The sequence below is a fragment of the Rhincodon typus genome, chromosome 30 (assembly GCF_021869965.1).
Source record: "Rhincodon typus isolate 14 chromosome 30, sRhiTyp1.1, whole genome shotgun sequence".
Classification (NCBI taxonomy): domain Eukaryota; kingdom Metazoa; phylum Chordata; class Chondrichthyes; order Orectolobiformes; family Rhincodontidae; genus Rhincodon; species Rhincodon typus.
In genome coordinates this window covers 18,422,747-18,443,958 of record NC_063361.1, presented here as the reverse complement: position 1 = coordinate 18,443,958, position 21,212 = coordinate 18,422,747, and the positions used below count along the sequence as shown (strand labels likewise).

The window sequence follows — 21,212 nt, the reverse complement described above, 5'->3', positions numbered from 1 at the left end:
CCCACCCAGACCCACCCTCTACCCTATCCCTGCATTTCCCACCCTAGGCACTATGGACAATTTAGCATTGCCAATCCATCTAACCTGCTGATCTTTGGACTGTGGGAGGAAACCAGAGCACCTGGAGGAAACTAATGCAGACACGGAGAATGTGCAAACTGCACACAGACAGTCGCCTGAGGCTGGAATCGATCCCGGGTCCCTGTACCATGAGGTAGCAGTGCTAACCACTGTGCTACCGTGCCAGCGAATCTGTGTTCAATTATTGCACACAGTGAGGGTGTTGCATCTAGCCCTCTATGTAGGCTGTAATATGTCCATGGAGACAGCCAAAAGCAGCAGGCTGCAAACATTAGTGGTCTGTATGAATCTTTGAATCAATTTGCCCAGTGTGTCCGACAAAGCTGCCTGCTGCTCCTGTGTTGGCCTGTGTTTTTATATAAAGTTATTAATGGCTGACACCACACAGTCCTCTCCTGCCTGGGGTTGAGGAGGTCCCTTGTCTCTTCCAGTCCTCTGAGTCCCAGTGCCCTGGAGCATTTCTTTCTCGACCAGCTTCAGAGATATGACAGTGATGCACTCACCAATAAGTGCTCCTGACTGGCATCTAGTGGACGTACTCACTGAGCTATCAGAATCCCAGCCGCTAGAGATAGGAGGAGACAGTCTTACATTGCACCCTCCAAGGGATATGTGTGGCATCTTTCTGCGAGGTGGAGGAAGTGCTGATGTCCTGCGGGTGTTGTCTCTTCAGAGCGGAGATCATGTGGATGTTGCATGTACCTGCAGGAGACAAGAGAGAGGTCATGAATTGTGAAAAGTGGTTAGAAATTTGGGCATGTTAAGAATACAATTACAATGCTGGTATGAGAGTGATGCAGCACCAGACAATAAACCTTGTTTGTAGCTGGGATATGGAGATCTTGGCAACACCACATAGTCCTGGCCCTCTCCGACTAGCGCAAGGAATCTCTCCCAGAAAGGGCAAAGAGACAGATCTCAGGCACCCCACCACCACCTTGGCTGTCCCTCCACCTTATTGTAGGTTGCTTTCTCCTAGAATGAGGCAAGCAGAAGGACCGAGTGAGCTGAAAGTGGTTGGCACAGCTGTTAAGGTGTGCAGGTGGGTCAAAGCTGGTGAAATGCCCTGAGGGAGTGCATAGGCTTCACAAAGGGCAGGAAGGGATAATCATGTGGCTGTGGGCTGATGGAAATGAGCGAGGGACGATGATGCATGCGATGAGACTGGCAAGAAGTGAGCATTGGTGAGAGGTGGGTGCAAGAGCAGAGACAGAGTGAGCATGATGTGGTAACAAGAAAGCATTGAAACAGAGTAAATAGGAGCAGATAGAATAGAAGCAGGAACAGGCGTTTGATCATGGCTGATCATCTGACTCAATAGCATGTTCCTGTTTTTCCTCCATATCCTTTGATCCCTTTAGCCCCAAGTGCAAAATCCAACTCCTCCTTGAAATCATATAATGTTTTGACTTGAAATTTCACATGCTTACCACTCTCCGGACAACATGAAGGCACTTAACCTCATTGAAGTGCAACATGTCATTAACCATTTTCTAGCATTGCTGGTTGTTCTTCTGGACTGACCTGGATGGCAACTTTGGAGCAGGCTGGCATGTCCCGAGGAAAGAAAACTGCTTTTCTCTCTACCATACAGTCTACCAGCACCTCCAGGTCCCCGTCGGCAAACTGAGGAGCAAATTTGCCTCTATTGGCCACTCCAGGGAAACTTTCTGACTTTGCAACTGTGAGGGAGCAGTTCCTGCTACTTGATCTGGTGCACAGCTAGTGTTTAGATATGGCAGCGACGACAGGGACCCCGGAAGGTTCCTGTAGCATCGAGCAGTTCCGAACAATACTCCCTGAAATTGACATTTGGCCAATTTGTAAGAAAAATTCAGCCCATAGATAGGGACCAAAATATTGTCATTCAGAGAGGACAGCGAGCTAGGAAAAGGTGGAGCGGTGATATTATTAATTACTGATGGTATTCGAACGACATGGAGAGAGAACCTAAGTTTGGGAAACTGGGAAGTAGAAGCAATTTGGGTCAAGATGAGAAATGACAAAGGTAAGAAGTCACTCATATCAATGGGTGTATAGACCCTGAATTGTAACTGCACAGTAGGATTGGGAATTAGTAAAGGACCACTAATAGGAGCTTTTCAGAAACATACAGTGATAATTGGGGGGATTTTAACTACAAATAGATTGTAAAAATAAGATGGCAAAATTAGCTTGGAAGAGGGATGTTTCCAGGATAGTTTCTCAGAATAACATGTTCTGGAGCCACCCAGAGACTAGGATACACTGGACATTGTACCGTGAAATGAGATGGAATTTACTAAATACCTCACTGCATTGGCTCCCCTAAGGTGCGGTGATCAATGTATGATTGAATTTTAAACTCAGTTTTAGAGAATGAGGCATGGGTACAAGTCATGTATTGTTTGGGCATGTATGAGGGCATGTAAACAGAATGAGCTGAAGTGAACTGGTAAATTACGCTAAACGATAGGCCAATTGAGACATAGTGGCAGACCTTCAAGGAGATATTCTAGAATACACAAAAAACGTATAATTGCACAAAGATGAGTGACAGGTCAGTTGATTGGGTAGAATATCAAAATCAAAGATCAATTAAAATATTGTTAAATAGGGAACAATTAAAGTGAGAGAAAAAGCTAACTAGAAATACAAAAACAGATTGTAAGAATCTCTATAGATATTTAAAATGAAAAAAAAAGAACAAAGTAAGCATTAGTCCTGTAGAAATCAAGTCTGGTGAATTAACAACGGAAAAAAAAAGAGATGGCACATGAATTGAACAAGTATTTACATCAGTCTTCACTGTAGAGGATTGAAGTTACTTCATAGAAATAGCTGAAAATCAGGAAACAGAAGGGAGGGTGGAACTCAGGAAAATTACAATCGCCAAGAAAGTGGTACTGAGTAAATTGTTGGAGTTGTGGGCTGACAAGCTCCTGGGTCCTGGTGGTCTTCAGCATTTGGTCTTAGAAGAAGTGACTAGTGAAATAGTTGATGTGTGGTTCTAATTTGCCAACATTGCATTGATTCTGGGAAGGCTCTATTAGATTGGAAGATAGCGAATGTAGCTTCATTATTTAAAAAGGAGTTGGTTGGGGGAGATAGAAAGCATGAATGTACAGGCCATTTAGCTTAATATTAGCATTTTCCCTATGACAAGAAACTATTTCTAAAGACATTATAGCAGGACACATAGAAAAAAAAACATGATAATCTGGTAGTGTGCATGACTTTGAGGAAGGGAAGTCACATCTAATCAATTCATTATAGTACTTTGAAGAACTGTGATAAAGGGGAACTCGTGGGTGTATTGTGCTTAGATTTCCAGAAGGCATTTGATAAAGTGTCACATCAAAGGGTACTGTGAAAAATAAAGACAAACGGAGTAGAGGGTAACATATTAGAGTGGATAGAAGAAAGGCTAGCTAACAGGAAACAGAAAGTTTACTTAAATGAGTCTGCTTGTGGCTGTCAAGATGCAATGAACGGTGTGCACAGGGATCAGTGCAGGGGCCTCAACTTTGTAAAATTTATATAAATCACTTGAATAGTGGGGCGTAAGGTACCATTGCTAAATTTGTGGATGTCACAAAGATAGGTAGGAAAGTAAATTATGAAGAAGGCATCAGGAAGCTACAAAGGGATATCGATAGATTAAGAGAGTGAACTATTTTCCTTTTTTACACCGGACACTTACACCTCTTTTGTATCTTGAGCCCTTCCTTAGAAGGGTCTAGGCCCGAAACGTCAGCCTTCCTGCTCCTCTGATGCTGCTTGGCCTGCTGTGTTCATCCAGCTCTACACCTCGTTATCTCAGATGCTCCAGCATCTGCAGTTCCTACTATCTCATAAAGAGAGTACAATATGGTTTGGTAATTGGATAAGAAAATAAAGTACAATGAGATTTACATCTTCAATATTTCATTACAAGAGAATATTACATGCTAATTTTCACTGCACTTCACGATGGGGGATAGACAATTATCAAAATTTTCTGAAAGGCAGGATTATTAACAGGATCATCAAGCGCTATGTGCTATCTGACAGCGTTCTAGGAGGAAATCCAGCTCTCATTACATTCCATTTACTGAGAAGACATCCTGTATCAGATAGTAGGCAAGATAGTAATGTTGTGTGTCTCATGCTCTGTGGCTATACTGTACAACTTAAGCTCATCAATAAAATATTTTTTTTCTATTTAGTTGCAGTCTGGTCATAAAAGTAAATTATGAAGTTGTAAGAAGAGCAAACCACTTAAAGAGAAAACCAACAACCAAAATATAAATCAAACGTGACTGAACATATTTATGAGACTGAAGTAGACACAATAAACAGACAGCAAAGTAAAAAGGCAGAAGAGTCGAGTCTATTAACCTTAACAGTGACTTGGTTTGCACTGTTAAATTGCACTGAATATCAACAGAAATGTACTTATCGACGTTGTGGAGAACAATTTATCAGATCTAATGAAAACAATTTATTAATTGTTCTGCCTGCCTTAGGTCTTGTGTCAATAAAATATCTCAACTCCTTCCTGCAGACAGGCAAGACAAAATATTCCTCAATGGACGTTATATTGGTGCCGTGCACACAGCAGCTCAAAGTTTCTGTCCTCCATATTATTTTCACAGTCCTCGTGACCTTCAGACACTCAACCAGTAATCCAGAGGGCCAGACCAATGTCTTGGGGCTATGGATACAAATCCCACAACAGCAGCTAATGAAATTCAAATTAAAATCTGAGTTTTATTTTAATATTGAAGATTTGTCTCAGTAATGGTGACCATAAAACTATCATAGTTCATTATAAAGACCCATCTGGTTTACTAATATCCTTCAGGGAAGGAAATTCTGCCATCCTTACCAGATCTAATCAACATGTGACTCTAGATCTGCAGCAATGTATTTGACTCTTAACTGTTCTGAAGGAAATTATTAATAGGCAACAAATGCTGAGCTTGCCAGGGATGCCTACATCCCATGGGTGAATAAAATAAAGAAGACAGAATAGAATACTCCTGGCTGTGCATCTCTACATTGGCAAGAAGAAATGGGGGCACACCTGGATACCTGTGTGTTGCAGAGTACAATATTTCTGTCCTGACAAATGAGATCTTTAAATAAACTATTGGACAGGAATTATCCCCTCCCACACAACCCACCAGAAGACAGAGTCAAGAAGGAAGCAATTGCTCCAGAAACTATCAATACATGAGTAAAAGGCCAGAAAATGTGAAGCAACGTCCCTGCTCCCCTTCTCAACTCAATGCTTCACTGAGATTGTGCCTACTGCAGTAGGAGGCATAGTTGCATCCAGTGGGAAAGAAAATTCCAAATTGATATAATTCGACGCAATTCTTGATACAACAGTTCTGTAACCCTTTCCCTCTCCCCTAATTGTAGGGAGACACTGCTTTCCAAGGCACAGAGTGAGGAATCTTGCCACTGTTCTGTTGTAAAAAAGGGATAATGGAAGAAACATTGTTTTCTTTATCAAGTGTTGTTTAATGGCATAGACTCCAACACACACAGGCTCTGTGTCTTTAATATAGTTAAGATGACATCATGACATGTGATTTACTGCTATAAATATACCCGCCTTGCCTTCAGTCACTCTCTTGTGTAATGGAAACAGTGTTCTTGTTTATGTGTGAATAACGTACTTAGTGTGGTAAGTAAACTTCAAGATATCTGTCTCACAATAACCTTACTCTTCTGGTAACTTGGGCTAACACACCTACATAGTATCACATCATGGTGGCAGCAAGTCTGCACTAAAAGCTAGTCATGACCAATGATTCTCTGTAATTTTCTTTGCAGCTGCTCAGGCCTCCAAGGTCCATGCACAGCAGTGACTTCCAGAGCCAGAAATCAATGCCACAAATGGGATGTTGATGCCAATCACTGTCCATGGAACCTTGGAGTGGATGTGCACACCATACAGCTTATTGGGAAGATTGGTCTTGGCAGCTAGTAACTGGCAGTAAGTGGATGCAAAAGAATGTTTTGAAAAGTCTTTGTCCTAAATTATCTATCAATCAATCTGTTTGAGTTCAGAGCTAAAGTTACAACTACAACCAAAACTAAAGCTATAACCCCGTACTGAAGCACAGCGAGTATTTACCTCTTGAAGAAAAAAAATGCAAACACCTAATCTTTTTTAAAAAAATAGCTATTTGAGACAGCTCCGAAGCACTCCTAAAAGCAAATGTAGCTTATACTATATTTAAGAGATCACATTCTTGACCGATATCAGCTGATTCCTCCATTTTTTTTTCAAATTGGCTCAAAAAATTTAGAAATGCTGATGGGATATCATAATTCCCTTTCTGGCATCAATACTGCCTACAGGCAAAAATCTATTAGTACAAAACTGCAATTTTTAAAGGGGCAACAAGGTACTATGAAAAATGCATAGAAGCCAACACAACATAAAAATGCACCACACTACTATACAGATTCTTACTTTGGCATTTTAAAAGCAAAAACGGTCAAGAACACACACAAATCCATGGATTGGCATTCCATGAACACTTTGTCAGAACCTCAGTCATTCAAAAAAAAACAATCTAATTGGCAAAGAGTGACAGCGTGTCAAAAGTCTTTTTGATTTGGGCAATGAAGGATTAAGAACAAAAAAAAATCTTCCAGTATTTCTACAATGCCTGCAATGATCATGGAAAATTCAGATTTTAGAGGATCAGTTCAATATTCGAGTAAATTTCATGATACACAGGCTTAAATGCATGTCATACTGACAAAAGCCCAGTGAAATAATCAATCAGGCCAGCACCAGTGCAAATACACAGAAATGATTTTCCTGTAACTAACTAGCTGAACAGTTTATGGATCTCCTCATCGTATACACATCCATTATTATTCTCTGAAAGGCACTTAGAGTCATAGAGTCAGAGTTGTACAGTACGGAAACAGACCCTTCAGTCCAACTCATCCATGCTGACCAGATATCCTAAACTAATCTAGTCCCATTTGCCAGCATTTGGCCCATTTCCCACTAAACCCTTCCTATTCAAATACCCATTCAGATGCCTTTTAAATGTTGTAATTGTACCAGCCTCCACTACTTCCTCTGACAGCTCTTCTAGATAAACCCAAAAAATATACCATTAGTGTACAGCTAGAAGAAGGATGCAAGTTCAAAGCAATTGGAGCAGGCCAGAAGCATTTTGAAATGCTTAATTCTGAACCAAATCCATCAACGAGGATAGTGCTCTGTAAAAATCTTGTATGAGGTGTGGCTTGTTTCACCCACCAAGGCAATGCTGAGTATTTTGTGGCAGATGCAGGCTTTATTCTACAAGGATTTCTTACAAATTTTAGCCAATAACCCAGAGAAATCCCACATGTGAAGTAGAGCCAATCAAGGAACACAACCAAATAAAAGTTTCTAAAATTCCATCCATAACATGCAAGCAGGTCAGTAAAGTCGAAGAGGTAACTGCAATGTTACAGTAAAACCTAGTCAGACACAACAAGTGGAAAACCTTACGCCCCTCATCAGAAAACCTGCAGCTTTTACCATCTTCCAAGTGATCTGTCCTAAAAGGAATGAACAACATGCACTATATGTCGAGACTGACACTGATGCCAGTGCAAATATCATTCTTTTTTGCATCTAACATGAGATGTACTCAGGAAACTCCTATCGCGTGGTACAGACATTCTTAACTGTTTGCAAGTTGGATATCCCTTGCTTTGGTATTTTCCATCTTAAATATTATTGTGGATCCTTAGGATGGATACCCGGAATGTTTACATCATTGATACAGGTAGACCTTGTATTATTGATATAGTGAAATACATAGATATACATATAATCGTCTACAAGGAGACATCACTTGCACAGCAAATGATTCTAGAAGCCAACCTCAATCTCACACCTTTTGATTACAGCTCAGCAGAGCAGATTCAGCAAACTATGTCACATGATAATCACTGGAACTGCTCAAGATGATCATCAGCAGGTGGCCTCAACACATCCAACAGTTCCCTGAGCTACTCCATTCCTTTTGGTCACTCAGAGACAAAGTAATACTCTCCATGATGGCACTCTTCAAATGCAAACAAATTGTGATTTCATAAGCTGTTTTTATTATTCACTTTTGGGATGTGGGCGTCGCTGGCTGGCCAGCATTTATTGCCCGTCCCTAGTTGCCCTTGAGAAGGTGGTGTTGAGCTGCCTTTTTGAACCATAGCAGGCCAAATGCTGTGGGTTGACCCTCAATGTTTTTAGAGGGGAATTTCAGGATTTTGACCCAGTGACAGTGAAGTCAGGAGGGTGAGTAGATTAGAGGGGAACCTGAAGGTGGTGCTGTTCCCATATACCTGCTGTTCTTATCCTTCCAGATGGAAGTGGTTGTGGGTTTGGAAGCGACTGTCTAAGGATCTCTGGTGAATTTCTGCAGTGCATCTTGTAGATAGTAGCAGCAGTGTGTACTGAGCGTCGGTGGTGGAGGGTTGGATGCTTGTGGATGTAGTGCCGGTCAAGTGGGCTACCTTGTGCTGGATGTGTCAAGCTTCTTGAATGTTGTTGGAGCTTCACCCATCCAGGCAAGTGGGGACTATTCCATCACACCCCTGACTTGTGCCTTGTAGACGGTGGACAGTCAGGAGGTGAGTTACTCATCATAGTATTCCAGCCTCTGAAATGCTTTCATAGCCACTGTGTTTATGTGGCAAGTCCAGTTGAATTTCTGGTCAGTGTAACACTAAGGATGTCGATAGTGGGGGATTTAGTGATGGTAACACCATTGAATGTCAAGTGACGGTGGCTAAATTATCTCTTCTTGGGCATGGTCATTGCCTGGCATTTGTGTGGCAATGGCCTAATGGAATTTTCGCTGGATTATTAATCCAGAGACACAGATAACGTTCTGGGGACCTGGGTTCAAATCCCGCCACGGCAGATGGTGGAATTTGAATTCAATAAATGTCTGGAATTAAGAACCTAATGATGACTGTGAATCCATTGTCAATTGTCGGAAAAACACATCTGGTTCACTAATGTTCTACAGGGAAGGAAACCGCCATCCTTACCTGGTCTGGCCTACATATGACTCCAGACCCACAGCAATGTGGTTGACTCATAACTGCCCTCTAGGCAATTAGGGATGGGCAATAAATGCTGCCTAGCCAGTGACGTCCCTCATCCCATGAACGAATAAAGAAAAAATGAATGTTACTTATTACTGATCAGCCCAAGCCTGGATTTTATCCCTACTTGTTGCATTTGAACATGAGTTACTTCAGTATCTGAGGAGTCATGAATGGTGCTGAACATTGTGCAATCATTGGCAAACATCCGCACTTTGGAACTTATGATGGAGGGAAGGTCTGCATCTAGTTAAGCCAGACAAGAGCTCATTGACAGCCATTTCTACTGGGTGCAGAAGATCATCAAACACTGTCAAACAGTCATTGGTCATGACGCCAGCATTTGGTTTGCATTGTGAGCCTCTACTTTTCTCATTTATGCTCAAGTTTTTTGTCTGTGAATAAAAGCTCATGCTTAGAATTGTCCAATTACTTGTCGATAAATGATGTCCCTCTATCAGACAATGACATGATGCAGGTCTACAGTGGGCATTTGTCAGGGTAGTGCCAACTTAAGAGAATGTTTGGGCCGGGTGTAGCTAAGGACAGGTATGGCCTGGCGTTTAAACAACAACTACCATACAAATATGGGGTTGCATGTGCAAGGGAGTGTTAGCCACATGTTGAGTACCATGGGTTTTGTGGCTGCTATGTCATTACATTGCCAACAAAGGGCAATACCAGACTGCCAGCACTTGTCTGGTTGCATGGCAGACTTGTAAAGATGGTGTTGACACCAGGGATCATGGTCTTTCAATGGCTATTCACCGACTGGTGAGTTGGTCCAGGAATGGCATGTGGCAAGATGAGGCAAGGGGACTGCCACAGGGAGGGGCAAGTAGTTACAGTGGACAGTTTGCTCAGATATGGTGACAAATCCCGCTCAGCTTTGTGCTGAAAAGTTCTCCAAAAAACTCAGTGCGATTGATACTTGGTCAAAAAGCTCCAAGAATGAGCCCAGTATTTGCATCACTGTATGTGTTCATCTTGAAAAGGGTTCCCATTCTGCAAAAAGAAAATACAGGCATTGTAATTTGGAACAGATCCACACCAACTGCACCTTTAAAAGTTACATAACATCATGATATGTGACTTTTTGGTGCAAAAGCTACCTGACTTGTCTTCAGTCACTCTTTCTCTAGAATAGGATGGGAATAGAGGGATACGGTTCCCGGAAGGGTAGGGGTTTCAGTTGTGACAGGCAGCATATCAATGCAGGCTTGGAGGGCCAAAGGGCCTGTTCCTGTGCTGTAACTTTCTTTGTTCTTTGTTCTAATACAAGTCAGTGTAGTTAGTCAGTTAAGTGTATTCAACGTACCGTAACATCAGCAAACAGAGCGCCCATATTATATGTGTATATCTATGACATCATAGCCTTGTAAAGAATTAATGTTGTAATAAAAACTTCAATACATCTGTCTCACAAGAACCTCACTCAAACATGAGTAAAACTGCATCATTTAGCTCATGGTTAAACAGGCTGTTCTATAAAAATGCTCACAATGCACACGTTGCTTTCAAATCGTTATGAATTTTGGAATCTAAAGTTCTTTTACATTGTAGCAATGAAGCAAAAAACTGAGAAAATAAGAATTAATTTTAAATCAACTCATTTGGTAGTGTTGAGAGAATACACTGGGGCAAATGGGACTTGAATCTGGACCTTCTGGCCCAGAGGTAAGGACATGAATGCTGCACCACAAAACGCAGCACCAATACTATAGCTTTCAACTCACACTAGGCTGGTTGACAGTGTTTCTGCCTGATTTCGAACTGGGGATATTTAGCGTGGGAGGGGAGTTTAACAATCAATACACTACAGATATGTTGCAACAATATTCTTAGGTCAGGAAGCACCTGCAATCCAAATCCTAAAGGGATATTTGTTCAAGCATCCTACTTAATTAGCAGTGGCATTGATCAGCTGTTGTACAGAATGATTCCTGAGTCCTCAGCTGAATTGTCTTTAGTTAGGCCCAATGTCAAAAAAATATAATGGGAGTCTTGTGGCACAGTGGTAGTTCCACAATCTCTGGGCTAGAACATCAGAGTTCAAGACCCACTTGCCCGAGATGTGTCACAGCACATCTGAATAGGTTGATGAAAAATATATGCACAAATGGAATAGAAGGCAGACATTTGCAAATGAGGCTGATGTGCCCAGCCTAACAACGTGCTGGCCGCTGACAGATGCTCTTTTTCCCGTTGGCAAATGAGGACAAAGCTATTTTCTGCATTAAATTTGCTGCAAAAATTTAGTAATTTGGCAGGATTAGACATAAAGCAGATTAATGAGATTGCAGAGTATCCATGTCTCAATTTCAAGTTCCAGATCGTAAAGCTGTCACCTGAAGTTGTATACTTATCATTCTATAGCCATTTTGAAGACTGCAGTTAGAAGCTTCCCTCATTCTTCCATGTTTTCTAAATAAGGACACCAGTCACTTTACTTGTTTGCCTCCTAATCCCACATTTCCCCAGACTAAAAAGAACTTAATCCCTCCCTCCGGAATGAAAACAGATATGTACAGCTCACTCCTCTGTTCCCACAAACTGAAAGTCATTCTGAACTTCTTTCCTAAAAATTATTTTCTAATAAGAGCCATTTTTAAACATATGCTCTTGTATCTCACTATAATAAAGACGCGGCTGCTCCCATTTATAAATCTGGGATTTAGATCACTGAATTCAAAAATCTCAGTGGTCTAATTTAGTTTGGACCCAATGGAAATTGAAACAACCATTGAAGAAATGGGTTGGGAAAGCCAGCATGACAAGAGATCTACTTACAATGCTGTTCCCAATGGATAATCGGTTTGGGTCTCTTTCTACTTACTTCAGGAATACGAATTCCCCAATAGGGAAGAGGCAGTCTACACCATTCAAATGGTAATGGTAAAAAAGTTCAAAGATGTGTACAGCAAGCTTGAAATTTCCACTTTACTTACCTATCATTATTAAGATCAGCAATAGCCACTGAACTCCCAAAGTAAGACCCTGTTTGACTTCCCATTATAGTGTGCTCGATAGCTAATTCATCATCTGTGCTCTGTCTGAGAACAAACACTGCTCCTGTGTGATTATGGCGCGGGCCTCCTGCCACATAGCTGAACTGCCTGGGATGTGTGACTCTCTGTCCAGCAGTAAGCGAGTATCCTATGAAAAGGAAAGCTCAAGGTTAGCAATGAGATTACTGAATAGGCTCTATCTGGCTCAGCTAGTGAAGCAGCTGGATTATAACAAATAGATTACAAGTTCAGGGGACAAACCATTTAACTTCATCTTGGACACTGCAACTAGTTTCAGTTCATTTAGGTAAAGAAGGGCTACATCAGCAGCCAGGGGGTCTCATTCTTATTGCATTCTATCAGCCCCTTCTGAACACCACGTTTGTGCACAGAACTACAGCGAGCTTGTTTGTGATCCTCCAGTGATTGAATAGTCAATCACTGCTTCTTACGTAGGATCCCGTATGAAATGCAGTTTCTTTCCTTAAGTTGGGAGGGTACCTAGTAAGGAGGTTTCACATTCAACAGAGTGTAGGAAGTGAATACATTATCTAAAAAGATGGGGGGAAAAACTAGACAAAACAAACATTAAAGCAAATAATTCAGAAATGATAATGGAGGAGGACTGAAATCACAACTGTCATAAATGCTACAGCACATGTAACCCAATTTGAAGATGCCTCACTGGACATCAAGCCCTGCTATTTCCAGTCATCATAGGAGTTCATTGTTAGTTTTATTGAAGTCTGCAAAGTCTCCAATTTACTTGTCAGCAAGATCCAGATGGATCATGTTTCTGCACTTAACAACAACTACTATTTATTACAAATAAAGATTCTAACAACAAACAACTGTGACAAATAACATATGTTGAGGTGCTCCATAAAGTTAAAACACAAAAAAGTTGCTTTTATCAATTTCTGTTCCACGTTTTTTTTTAAAAACAAGGACAAATTGGGATGCAAAATTTTAGGATGCCACAACCTGTCTCTCTGCCACAATGGTGCTTCCTCTTTCCATTTGCCCCTTGCACACAGCAGCTGGAACCCTGCACCTTGTGATTTGGCTGAGACACACTGGGAAACCTTCAGACTCAAACAGGATGACTAATTCTTCCAGCACTCGAAAGGGAAATCACAAACGCTGAAATTTTTGGTCTCTTCTCAACTCTCAGAATGAACAACTAAAATGAGTTGCCCTATGCCCCAGTTTATTTCTTTTCATTGATAAGTTAAGATGGGGGGCCATAACGCTCCATGTGGGACACCTGCAATGTGGAGCAGAGTAAAAGAGAACTGGAGACAAATTGGGAATCATCCATTAACTGATTCCATGTCCATGAAGACCTGCTGGTTGGAGGAGGAAGGAAACATTGAGGAACATTTTACTACTTTGAACCACTGGGAAGAAAAAGATGAGACTGCAATTAGTTTCATGTCAACCAAATGGGTATATAGAGAAGATGGGAGCTTTAATAAATTATCTTTTTCTGCCACCCTCCAATGTCAGGTACACTGATATCAAAAATAGCATTTGTCCCTATTCTAGATCACTCCGTAGTGAGCCGTATTGGAAAGGACATGTAGATGGAAAATGGCAGAATAGAATCCCTGCGGAAAGAGGCCATTTAGCCCATTGAGCCTATACCAACCCTCTGAAGAGCATCCCAACTGGACCCAGACCTCCCACTTTATCCCTGCAACCCCTCATTAGCCATGGTTAATCCACCTAGTCTACACACCCCTGAACACTATGGACAACTTCAGCATTGCCAGTTCACCTAAACTGCACATACAGTCATACAGTCATAGAGTCACACAGCACAGAAACAGACCCCTCGGTCCAACCAGTCCATGCCAAACATAATCCCAAACTAAACTAGTTGCACCTGCCCGCTCCTGGACCATATCCCTCCAAACCTTCCCTATTCGTATACTTATCCAAATGTCTTTTAAATGTTGTAATTGTACCCACATCCTTCACTTCCTCAGGAAGTTCATTCCACAAGCAACTACCCCCTGTGTTAAAAATCTGTCCCTCATGTCCTCTTAAAATCTCTCTCCTATCACCTTAAAAACGTCCCCTTCAATCTTAAAATCACCCATCCTAGGGAAAAGACAACTACAACTGAGGGAGGACACCCATGCAGAGACAAGGAGAATGTGCAAACTCCACACAAACAGTCACCCTAGGCTGGAATCAAACTTAAGTCCCTGGCACTGTGAGGCAGCAGTGCTAACCATTGAGCAACCGTGCTGTTTCCCTATGTGTTACATTCATCCTACCCAAGCTGAACTGTATGCAAAGACACGAGGAGTATCCAATGTGTATGGTGGGGATGGTTACAGCTGCCTGTTGTACAAAAGTCTGGTATGAGTCAGTGTCTCCAACAGTGGAGGGATGAAAATGGAGAAAGCCTTGCAGAAACTAAGTAATACCTATGTAGCTGTGAGTCTTTCCTGTTTCTTTCAGTATGTAAGGACCATCAGACAGTATATTGAGATCGAGAAATGTGATATTCTTTTGTGAGACTTGGACAGTTCCTGAAAAAGAAAAGAAAATGATCCATCAAAACTTCATGACTTATTCATGATATATTTTCTTGTATTAACACACGCTGAAAATACGGAATCAAGTTTAACTGTAATTAAAATTATGTGAAGTACATTTCTGGTAAATGGCTTCACTAAATAAAATGTATTGTTTAAATTACAAATGTTACATGTAAGGGTAATATTGTCCTTCAATGATGTTTATTTATATCTTCATTGGTTTGGCTGTTTCATATGTTTCACAAAAAGGACAACAACATCAAATCAGAAAAGCTGAGCTCAGTCTATTTTGAAGCATAATGGCTTGTTATCTTGCCATATATTCCTGAATGTGACAATTGTTCACTTAGCAGCACTCATTTGAGCTTGTGAGTTTAAGCATCATTCTAGGACTTTAGTGCATAATCTAAGCTGTCACTTTAGTGCTGAGCTGTTGCAGGGTCGGTCTTCACGGGAAATGTAAATCCAAATCTGCTGGCCTTTTCACAAATGTAAAGATGCTGAGACACCTATTTTTGAAAAAGTAACAAATTCCCCTGTTGTCATTGCCAACATTCATCCCTCAAACAACACCATCTGTTCAGAGTGGCATCAGCTGTGCCTTGGGAGCAAGCCATCTACCTTTCCACCTTATCCGAGGAGTCTAGTGCGGCACCGTGGAAATTAGAAGAGGATGGAGAGGAGTAAAGCTTTCTCAATTGAATGTTGTAACAAGTTACCAAAGTAAGTTTGTATTGGCCTCAAAAATACAAAATTTAAAATGGAAACATAAGGTACATAAACTTTTCAGCTGGGGCCAACTTCAGGTGAAAAATAAGGGTTTATATGCTACGCTGAATTGTCTAACATAATGGCTTTGAGCAACACTACAAATACTAATAATCTCAGGTGTTCAAACTAAGGGAGTGAAGAGCATCACGTTCCTCGGAGTGACGATAACCGACAACCTGTCCCAGACTTCCCACGTAAATGTGACAGTCAAGAAGGTAACAACAACACCTCTTCTTCCTCAGGCGGCTCAGGAAATTTGGCATGTTCATAAGGTCCCTCACCAATTTCTACGGATGCACCATTGAAAGCATACTGGCTGGGTGCATAATGGCCTGGTATGGCAACTGCTCTGCCTGGGACTGTAAGAAACTACAGAAGGTGGTGTGAAGAACCCAGACCATCACGAAAGGTTGGCCTCCATCCATTGACTCCATTTACATGGCCCTCTGCCGCGGAAAGGTGACCAACATCAAAGACCCATCACATCCAGGTAATGACCTCCTCAGTCTCTTCCGTCAGGCAGAAGATACAGGAGCCTGAACACACACACCAGCAGGTTCAGGAACAGCTTCTTTTGGCCAGTACATAACTGTAGCCTCAAATAATGTAACCTGCATGCCTCTAAGTATTTTTTCAATCTGTACATCCTTTGCTTGCTGTGATTTGCCTGTACTGCTCATAAAGAAAGCTTTTCACTGTATTTTGGTACATGTGATAATAAATCAAAATCAAATCAAATATCATTGCTAGGGTTAAGCCAAAACGCTTGTTGTGCCTCACCAATGTTTGCATGCAAACACAAGATGGTGGCATGTGGAATTGGATAAACAGTTGGTTATTGTGCAAATTAAATGGATGAACAAATGTTATCAAAAAGACTAGCAATATTCAAAATGCTTGGCATACATAAGACACCGTTCCAGAGGGTTAACAAAGCCAGGCCAACAGAGCCATCAGCTACTCTGATTTTACATTGATGCCCACAGAAAAATACTTCAGCCGAGATCTGAAGAATCAAAAGAAGGCACAAGTTCTTGACAGGTCAGACAAAGCAAAAAGAAAACTGGATCGTATGTCAACATCTGCTTCAAAAATAAGATAAACTGGATAAAATGAAGGAAGTGTTCCCAAGGTGGTGAGAAGAATCAGAAACTTCACCTTGACTGGGTTCTATTATCAAGAACAGAGGACTGACCCTCTGAACAACAGTTACCGTCTAATCTCAATCAGCTCGTCTGGCCAAGCAAGACAGGCAATCTGCTGATGTGCTGGCATTCCTTCTTCATGCATGCAGAATATGTTTCTATGACGTCCATTGAACCTGACTGCAATTTTTCCACGAGGCCTTTATGATTCCTCTCCAAGCCAACATAACGCTAACAAAAGCCAAAAACAGCCCAAGAAATGTGAATGATTTCCTGCATTATTAGAGAAAAAAATACTTTCTTTCTGGAGTTAAGAGGATCAACAACACAATTGCACTGTATTCTCACCCAGTCTGAAATGGTTTATTACTCCTCTCAACAAGATTGACACCCCTATAACTTTTCAAGCTTAATATGAAAGAAAAGTTGCAGAATTCATTTATCAATGCCAGACCTTGCCAGTTCCAGCCACCTGGTGCTCCATAATATGCATAATGATTAGGGTGCGTGAATCCCGCAGCCATGCCCTGCTGGCACATAAGCAGTCCCTGGTGATCATCCCCTACATTTTCACAGAATTGCGCTGGCGAAGTGTCCCAGTCATCATCTGGATTGATGGCGATGTTGTCACTCAAAATAAAACAGCGACCCACTAAAATTCTCTTCTCATCCTGTTGCGTCAGTTGTCTCTTCTCATAACGATGTGCACAAACCTGTGGGGAAATAAATGGGCCATATTTGAAAATAGATATCTTGCCAATGAAAATCTCCCCTCAATGTATGTTTTTGTTGCAATAAGCCACTTGCACAAATCAATCTAACACAATATTGGCAATGTATGGGTCCATTGTAACTTTGTTGGTAGCACTCTCACCTTCTTTAGTCATAAAATTCAAGGCCATGTCCAGAATTTGAGCACAGAAATCAAAGCTGACATTACAGCGCATTGCTGAGGATGTGCTGCGTAGGGGTGACCTGTACCTGGCTATGTAAGGTGGCTTGCACCTGAACGCACTAAGTGGCCCACGCCTGCTTACAAGATAGCAGACAAGGCTAAGCAAAACTAAGCAGCCTGCTCACACAGAGAAATACAATGGTACCTTTGAACAAAACTGCTAGAAGGTCAGTAAGAGAACGCTGTATGTTCCCATCCGAGACAGATCGGATGAAAGAATGCCTTAGGACAGATAAATGACCAATTCCAGCTCTTCTAATGAAAGGGTGATTGTCCCGATAAATAAATAGTCAGGTGCTAGATTAGGTCCTCAAGCAGCTGCAAGGATAACAGCTAAAGTTATTTTGTAGTAAATAGTTGCCTCTTTGAAACTACCTGTAATACTAAATAGTTTATAGCTAAAAAATGCTCAAATCATAGAAATTGGTTTCAATACATAATCAGGACATAAAACAAGCCTTAAAAAAAAATTAAGCTTAGATGTAAAGATTAACTAGCCTTAGAAGACACCTTCTCTTATGCCCTAGGCAAGATTGATTGATCACAACCCATAAATTACAAAATGCTGACAGTAGAGGTAGTTGTATAACGTTACACTCATAATTAACTTTATAACAGAAGTTAACCTTATAGCAATTAGTTAAAACTAACTGACTTTTTATTTTTACATTATGTAATTGGGACAGTGGGAAAATAAAAGGATTAATTGAAAGTGATAAAAGACAGCACCAAAACACAATGGGAATAGAATTTGAGCTGTCCTTACAGATAGACAAGCCTGAGAAAGACCTGAAGGAGTATAGCCATTAAACTTTTGGAATGTGAATGAATAGGATGCATGGGAAGATCCCATGTCCTAGTGATTACAATGTCTACCTTATATCGTAAGATCATGGGAACCTGGGGCTGTCCATGGAAGTGCCCTTCACTGATTAGGTGTCCCACAGGATTGGGTGTTTGAATTAAGGGGAATGATGATGACTATGTTGTATTTGATTACTGTAACACAAAAATGTATAAAAATGTTGTATTTCTTTGTTTCCAATTCAGGGAAGATCCTTTGGCCCTCTCCCTGCATAAACCGGTGTCTGCTTGAATAAGCATCTTCCACTTGCTTGAATCCTGCCTGCCTCTGAGTCTTTGTCCCAGGTTGGGAAAAACGGTCCTACATGCTGCATTGTCTGAGGTGCAGTCTTTTGGTGACAGAGTAAACCAACACCCTATCAGCCTGGTCTGGTGGATAACAAACATTAGAGTCATAGAGTTGTGCAGACCCTTCGGTCTAACTTGTCCATGCCAACCAGATATCCTAAATTAATCTAGTCCCATCTGCCAGCATTTGACCCACATCTCTCTAAACCCTTCCTATTCATGTACCCATCCAGATGACTATTAAATGTTGTACTTGTACCAACTTCCACCACTTCCTCTGGCAGCTTGTTCCATATATGCAGCACCCTCTGCATGAAAATGTTGCCCCTTAGGTCCCTTTTTAATCTTTCCCTTCTTTCTTTGGCTCTATTTCAAAGAACAGAAGTGGAGGTCTCCCAGGCAATGATGAAAAGCCCAATTTAAATGTAAGTTGCAGAAGGAATTTATTGTAGCTTTACATCATTCATTGACCAATTCCTGAATAGAATATGGTATTTCCATTCATGTACTTGCGAAGTTAGCAGTGGCCCATTCTCAAACTATTAGTCGATGAGCCTAACAATCCTCCATCTCCACAGAGGCAAAAGACAATGGCTGTATCTTGCAGATTTCTTGAAACATCTAAGCAGGTCACCAGGCCAGTATCTTATGATCGACAAAATACATGAGAGCAATATGAATTTCAGTTCCAATTACACGGTAAAGATTAGCGTTTTGGGGACACAACTTTGTTATGGACCAGTACCAAGCATGCCCAAGAAATAAAAACTCAGAAGCCTGTCAAGTGGAACCTTCTAATTATCCCATTGACTATCTCAGCGATGAGGCTTGTTGCATTTCCAACAAGAATCATCCTGCATGCTGTGTCAAAAGGATGTCTATCTTTAGTAACAATGGTTACCTTCAGGAACCCTCAGTAAAGGGTCCAGTATCCAGACTGTCAGAGATTAGCTACAAATTGGGAGATGTGCATCAGAACCCCATGAAAATCCTGACATACGTAAATGTGAGAAGTTTCCCGGAAAATTTAAACTTCTGAAGAGTTGATTTCTGATGCCTGGAGACTTAGCAAACCAACACCGAGCTGTCTCAGAGACCCGAGATAGATATGCTTATCACTTAATGTAATTTGCAGGATTAGCAAGAGTAACTAAACAATTTCACATCCCCCTCTCACTCCCGATCAACCCAATCAAATTACACTGCTCAAACTATCCCTCACCCAACCAGACTACACACTTACCTGATCACTAATCCACTCACTTACTGAAAGACTGGAGACCGTTACTGAACGTGGCAGTTACCGTTGTGAAAAGTGGGAATATCCTGGCTCCGTTTGTGCTGGTCAGTGTTCTCTATGATTGTCTGTCTATAACTGATCAGCTGGGATGGGAATTTCAGCTGAAAAATTGCCAAAGAGATCTCTGTGCAGCATTGACGATCTTCGAAGTTGAGCAGAAGATCTGGGTCAATCAGTGTTGGTTCTTGAGTAATGCTATACCATGAATTTTTATGGACTGAGAACTGGGTTAAATTACCTTAACAAGTTTGGACCCTCACAATGAATAGAGTAAGGCAACTCATTCAATCATTCTCACGTGAATTTAAAAAGCAGTTCTCAAGTTGAAAATGGCAAGCCACTGCACTGCCTAGTTCAACTGATTATTCCATTAACTTCTTTTCATTTGTTCAAGGGATGTGGGTATTGTTGGCTGGGCCAGCATTTATTGCTCATTATAAATGTAACTGTAATGCTATATTCTGCATTCTGTTCTATTACCCTGATATACTTATGTAAGGAATTATTTGTCTGGTTAGCCCAAAAAAAAATACTTTTCACTGTATCTCGGTACAAGTGATTAAATAATAAATCAAATTTCAAAGGCATTATACTAGTCAAAATGAACAACCATATACAACAAATCAGTCTCATTAAAAATTACTGCCTGTCAATGTCAAGAACAAAACATTATTCCCAGTAATGTCTTCTTGTGTAACTTGCCATTGCTGAACAAGACTGGATAAGACACATACCCCTGCAATCTTAAAGTACCAACAAGATAAAAAGTTAGTTCTCTGTCTCTGCACAGGTGCAGTCCAACTTCTACTCACCAAGTCTCCACAATGATAAATTCAGAATTTGGGACACAGCGCAGACAGAAATTATGTCATAAATCCACAGCTCAACATCCAACCTCAAGCGCATTTATTCTCAAAGCACGATAACCTGCAGAAAAAAACAATTCATAAAGTTGCCTTACCACCACCTTCCCACCAGGCCCTTGACTTGCCACGGTGACTCCAAGCCACTGGTCCTCCTTACTTTCAGTTTGTGGATCAGCTGTAGAAACAATGATATGGTGAAAAGAGATAGTAGTTCATGATGTGAAAACAAAAGATCGTTCAGACATCACAACAAGATACATTCTGGATGTTGAGAGAAGACAAA

The 21,212-nt window shown here is 41.1% G+C and overlaps 1 protein-coding gene across 1 annotated transcript in view; it reads right to left on the bottom strand.

The window, feature by feature from the left end:
* The window catches only part of itga3b (integrin, alpha 3b), a 173,620-nt gene that overhangs the window by 68,244 nt on the left and 84,164 nt on the right, over nucleotides 1-21,212 (bottom strand). Inside the window, exons 3-6 of the mRNA XM_048614589.1 lie at nucleotides 21,025-21,104; nucleotides 17,111-17,369; nucleotides 14,627-14,731; nucleotides 12,129-12,336 (exon numbers count right to left, since the gene is read on the bottom strand). Coding sequence (XP_048470546.1) covers nucleotides 12,129-12,336; nucleotides 14,627-14,731; nucleotides 17,111-17,369; nucleotides 21,025-21,104 — 652 coding nt within the window. The remainder of the gene's footprint in view (nucleotides 1-12,128; nucleotides 12,337-14,626; nucleotides 14,732-17,110; nucleotides 17,370-21,024; nucleotides 21,105-21,212) is intronic.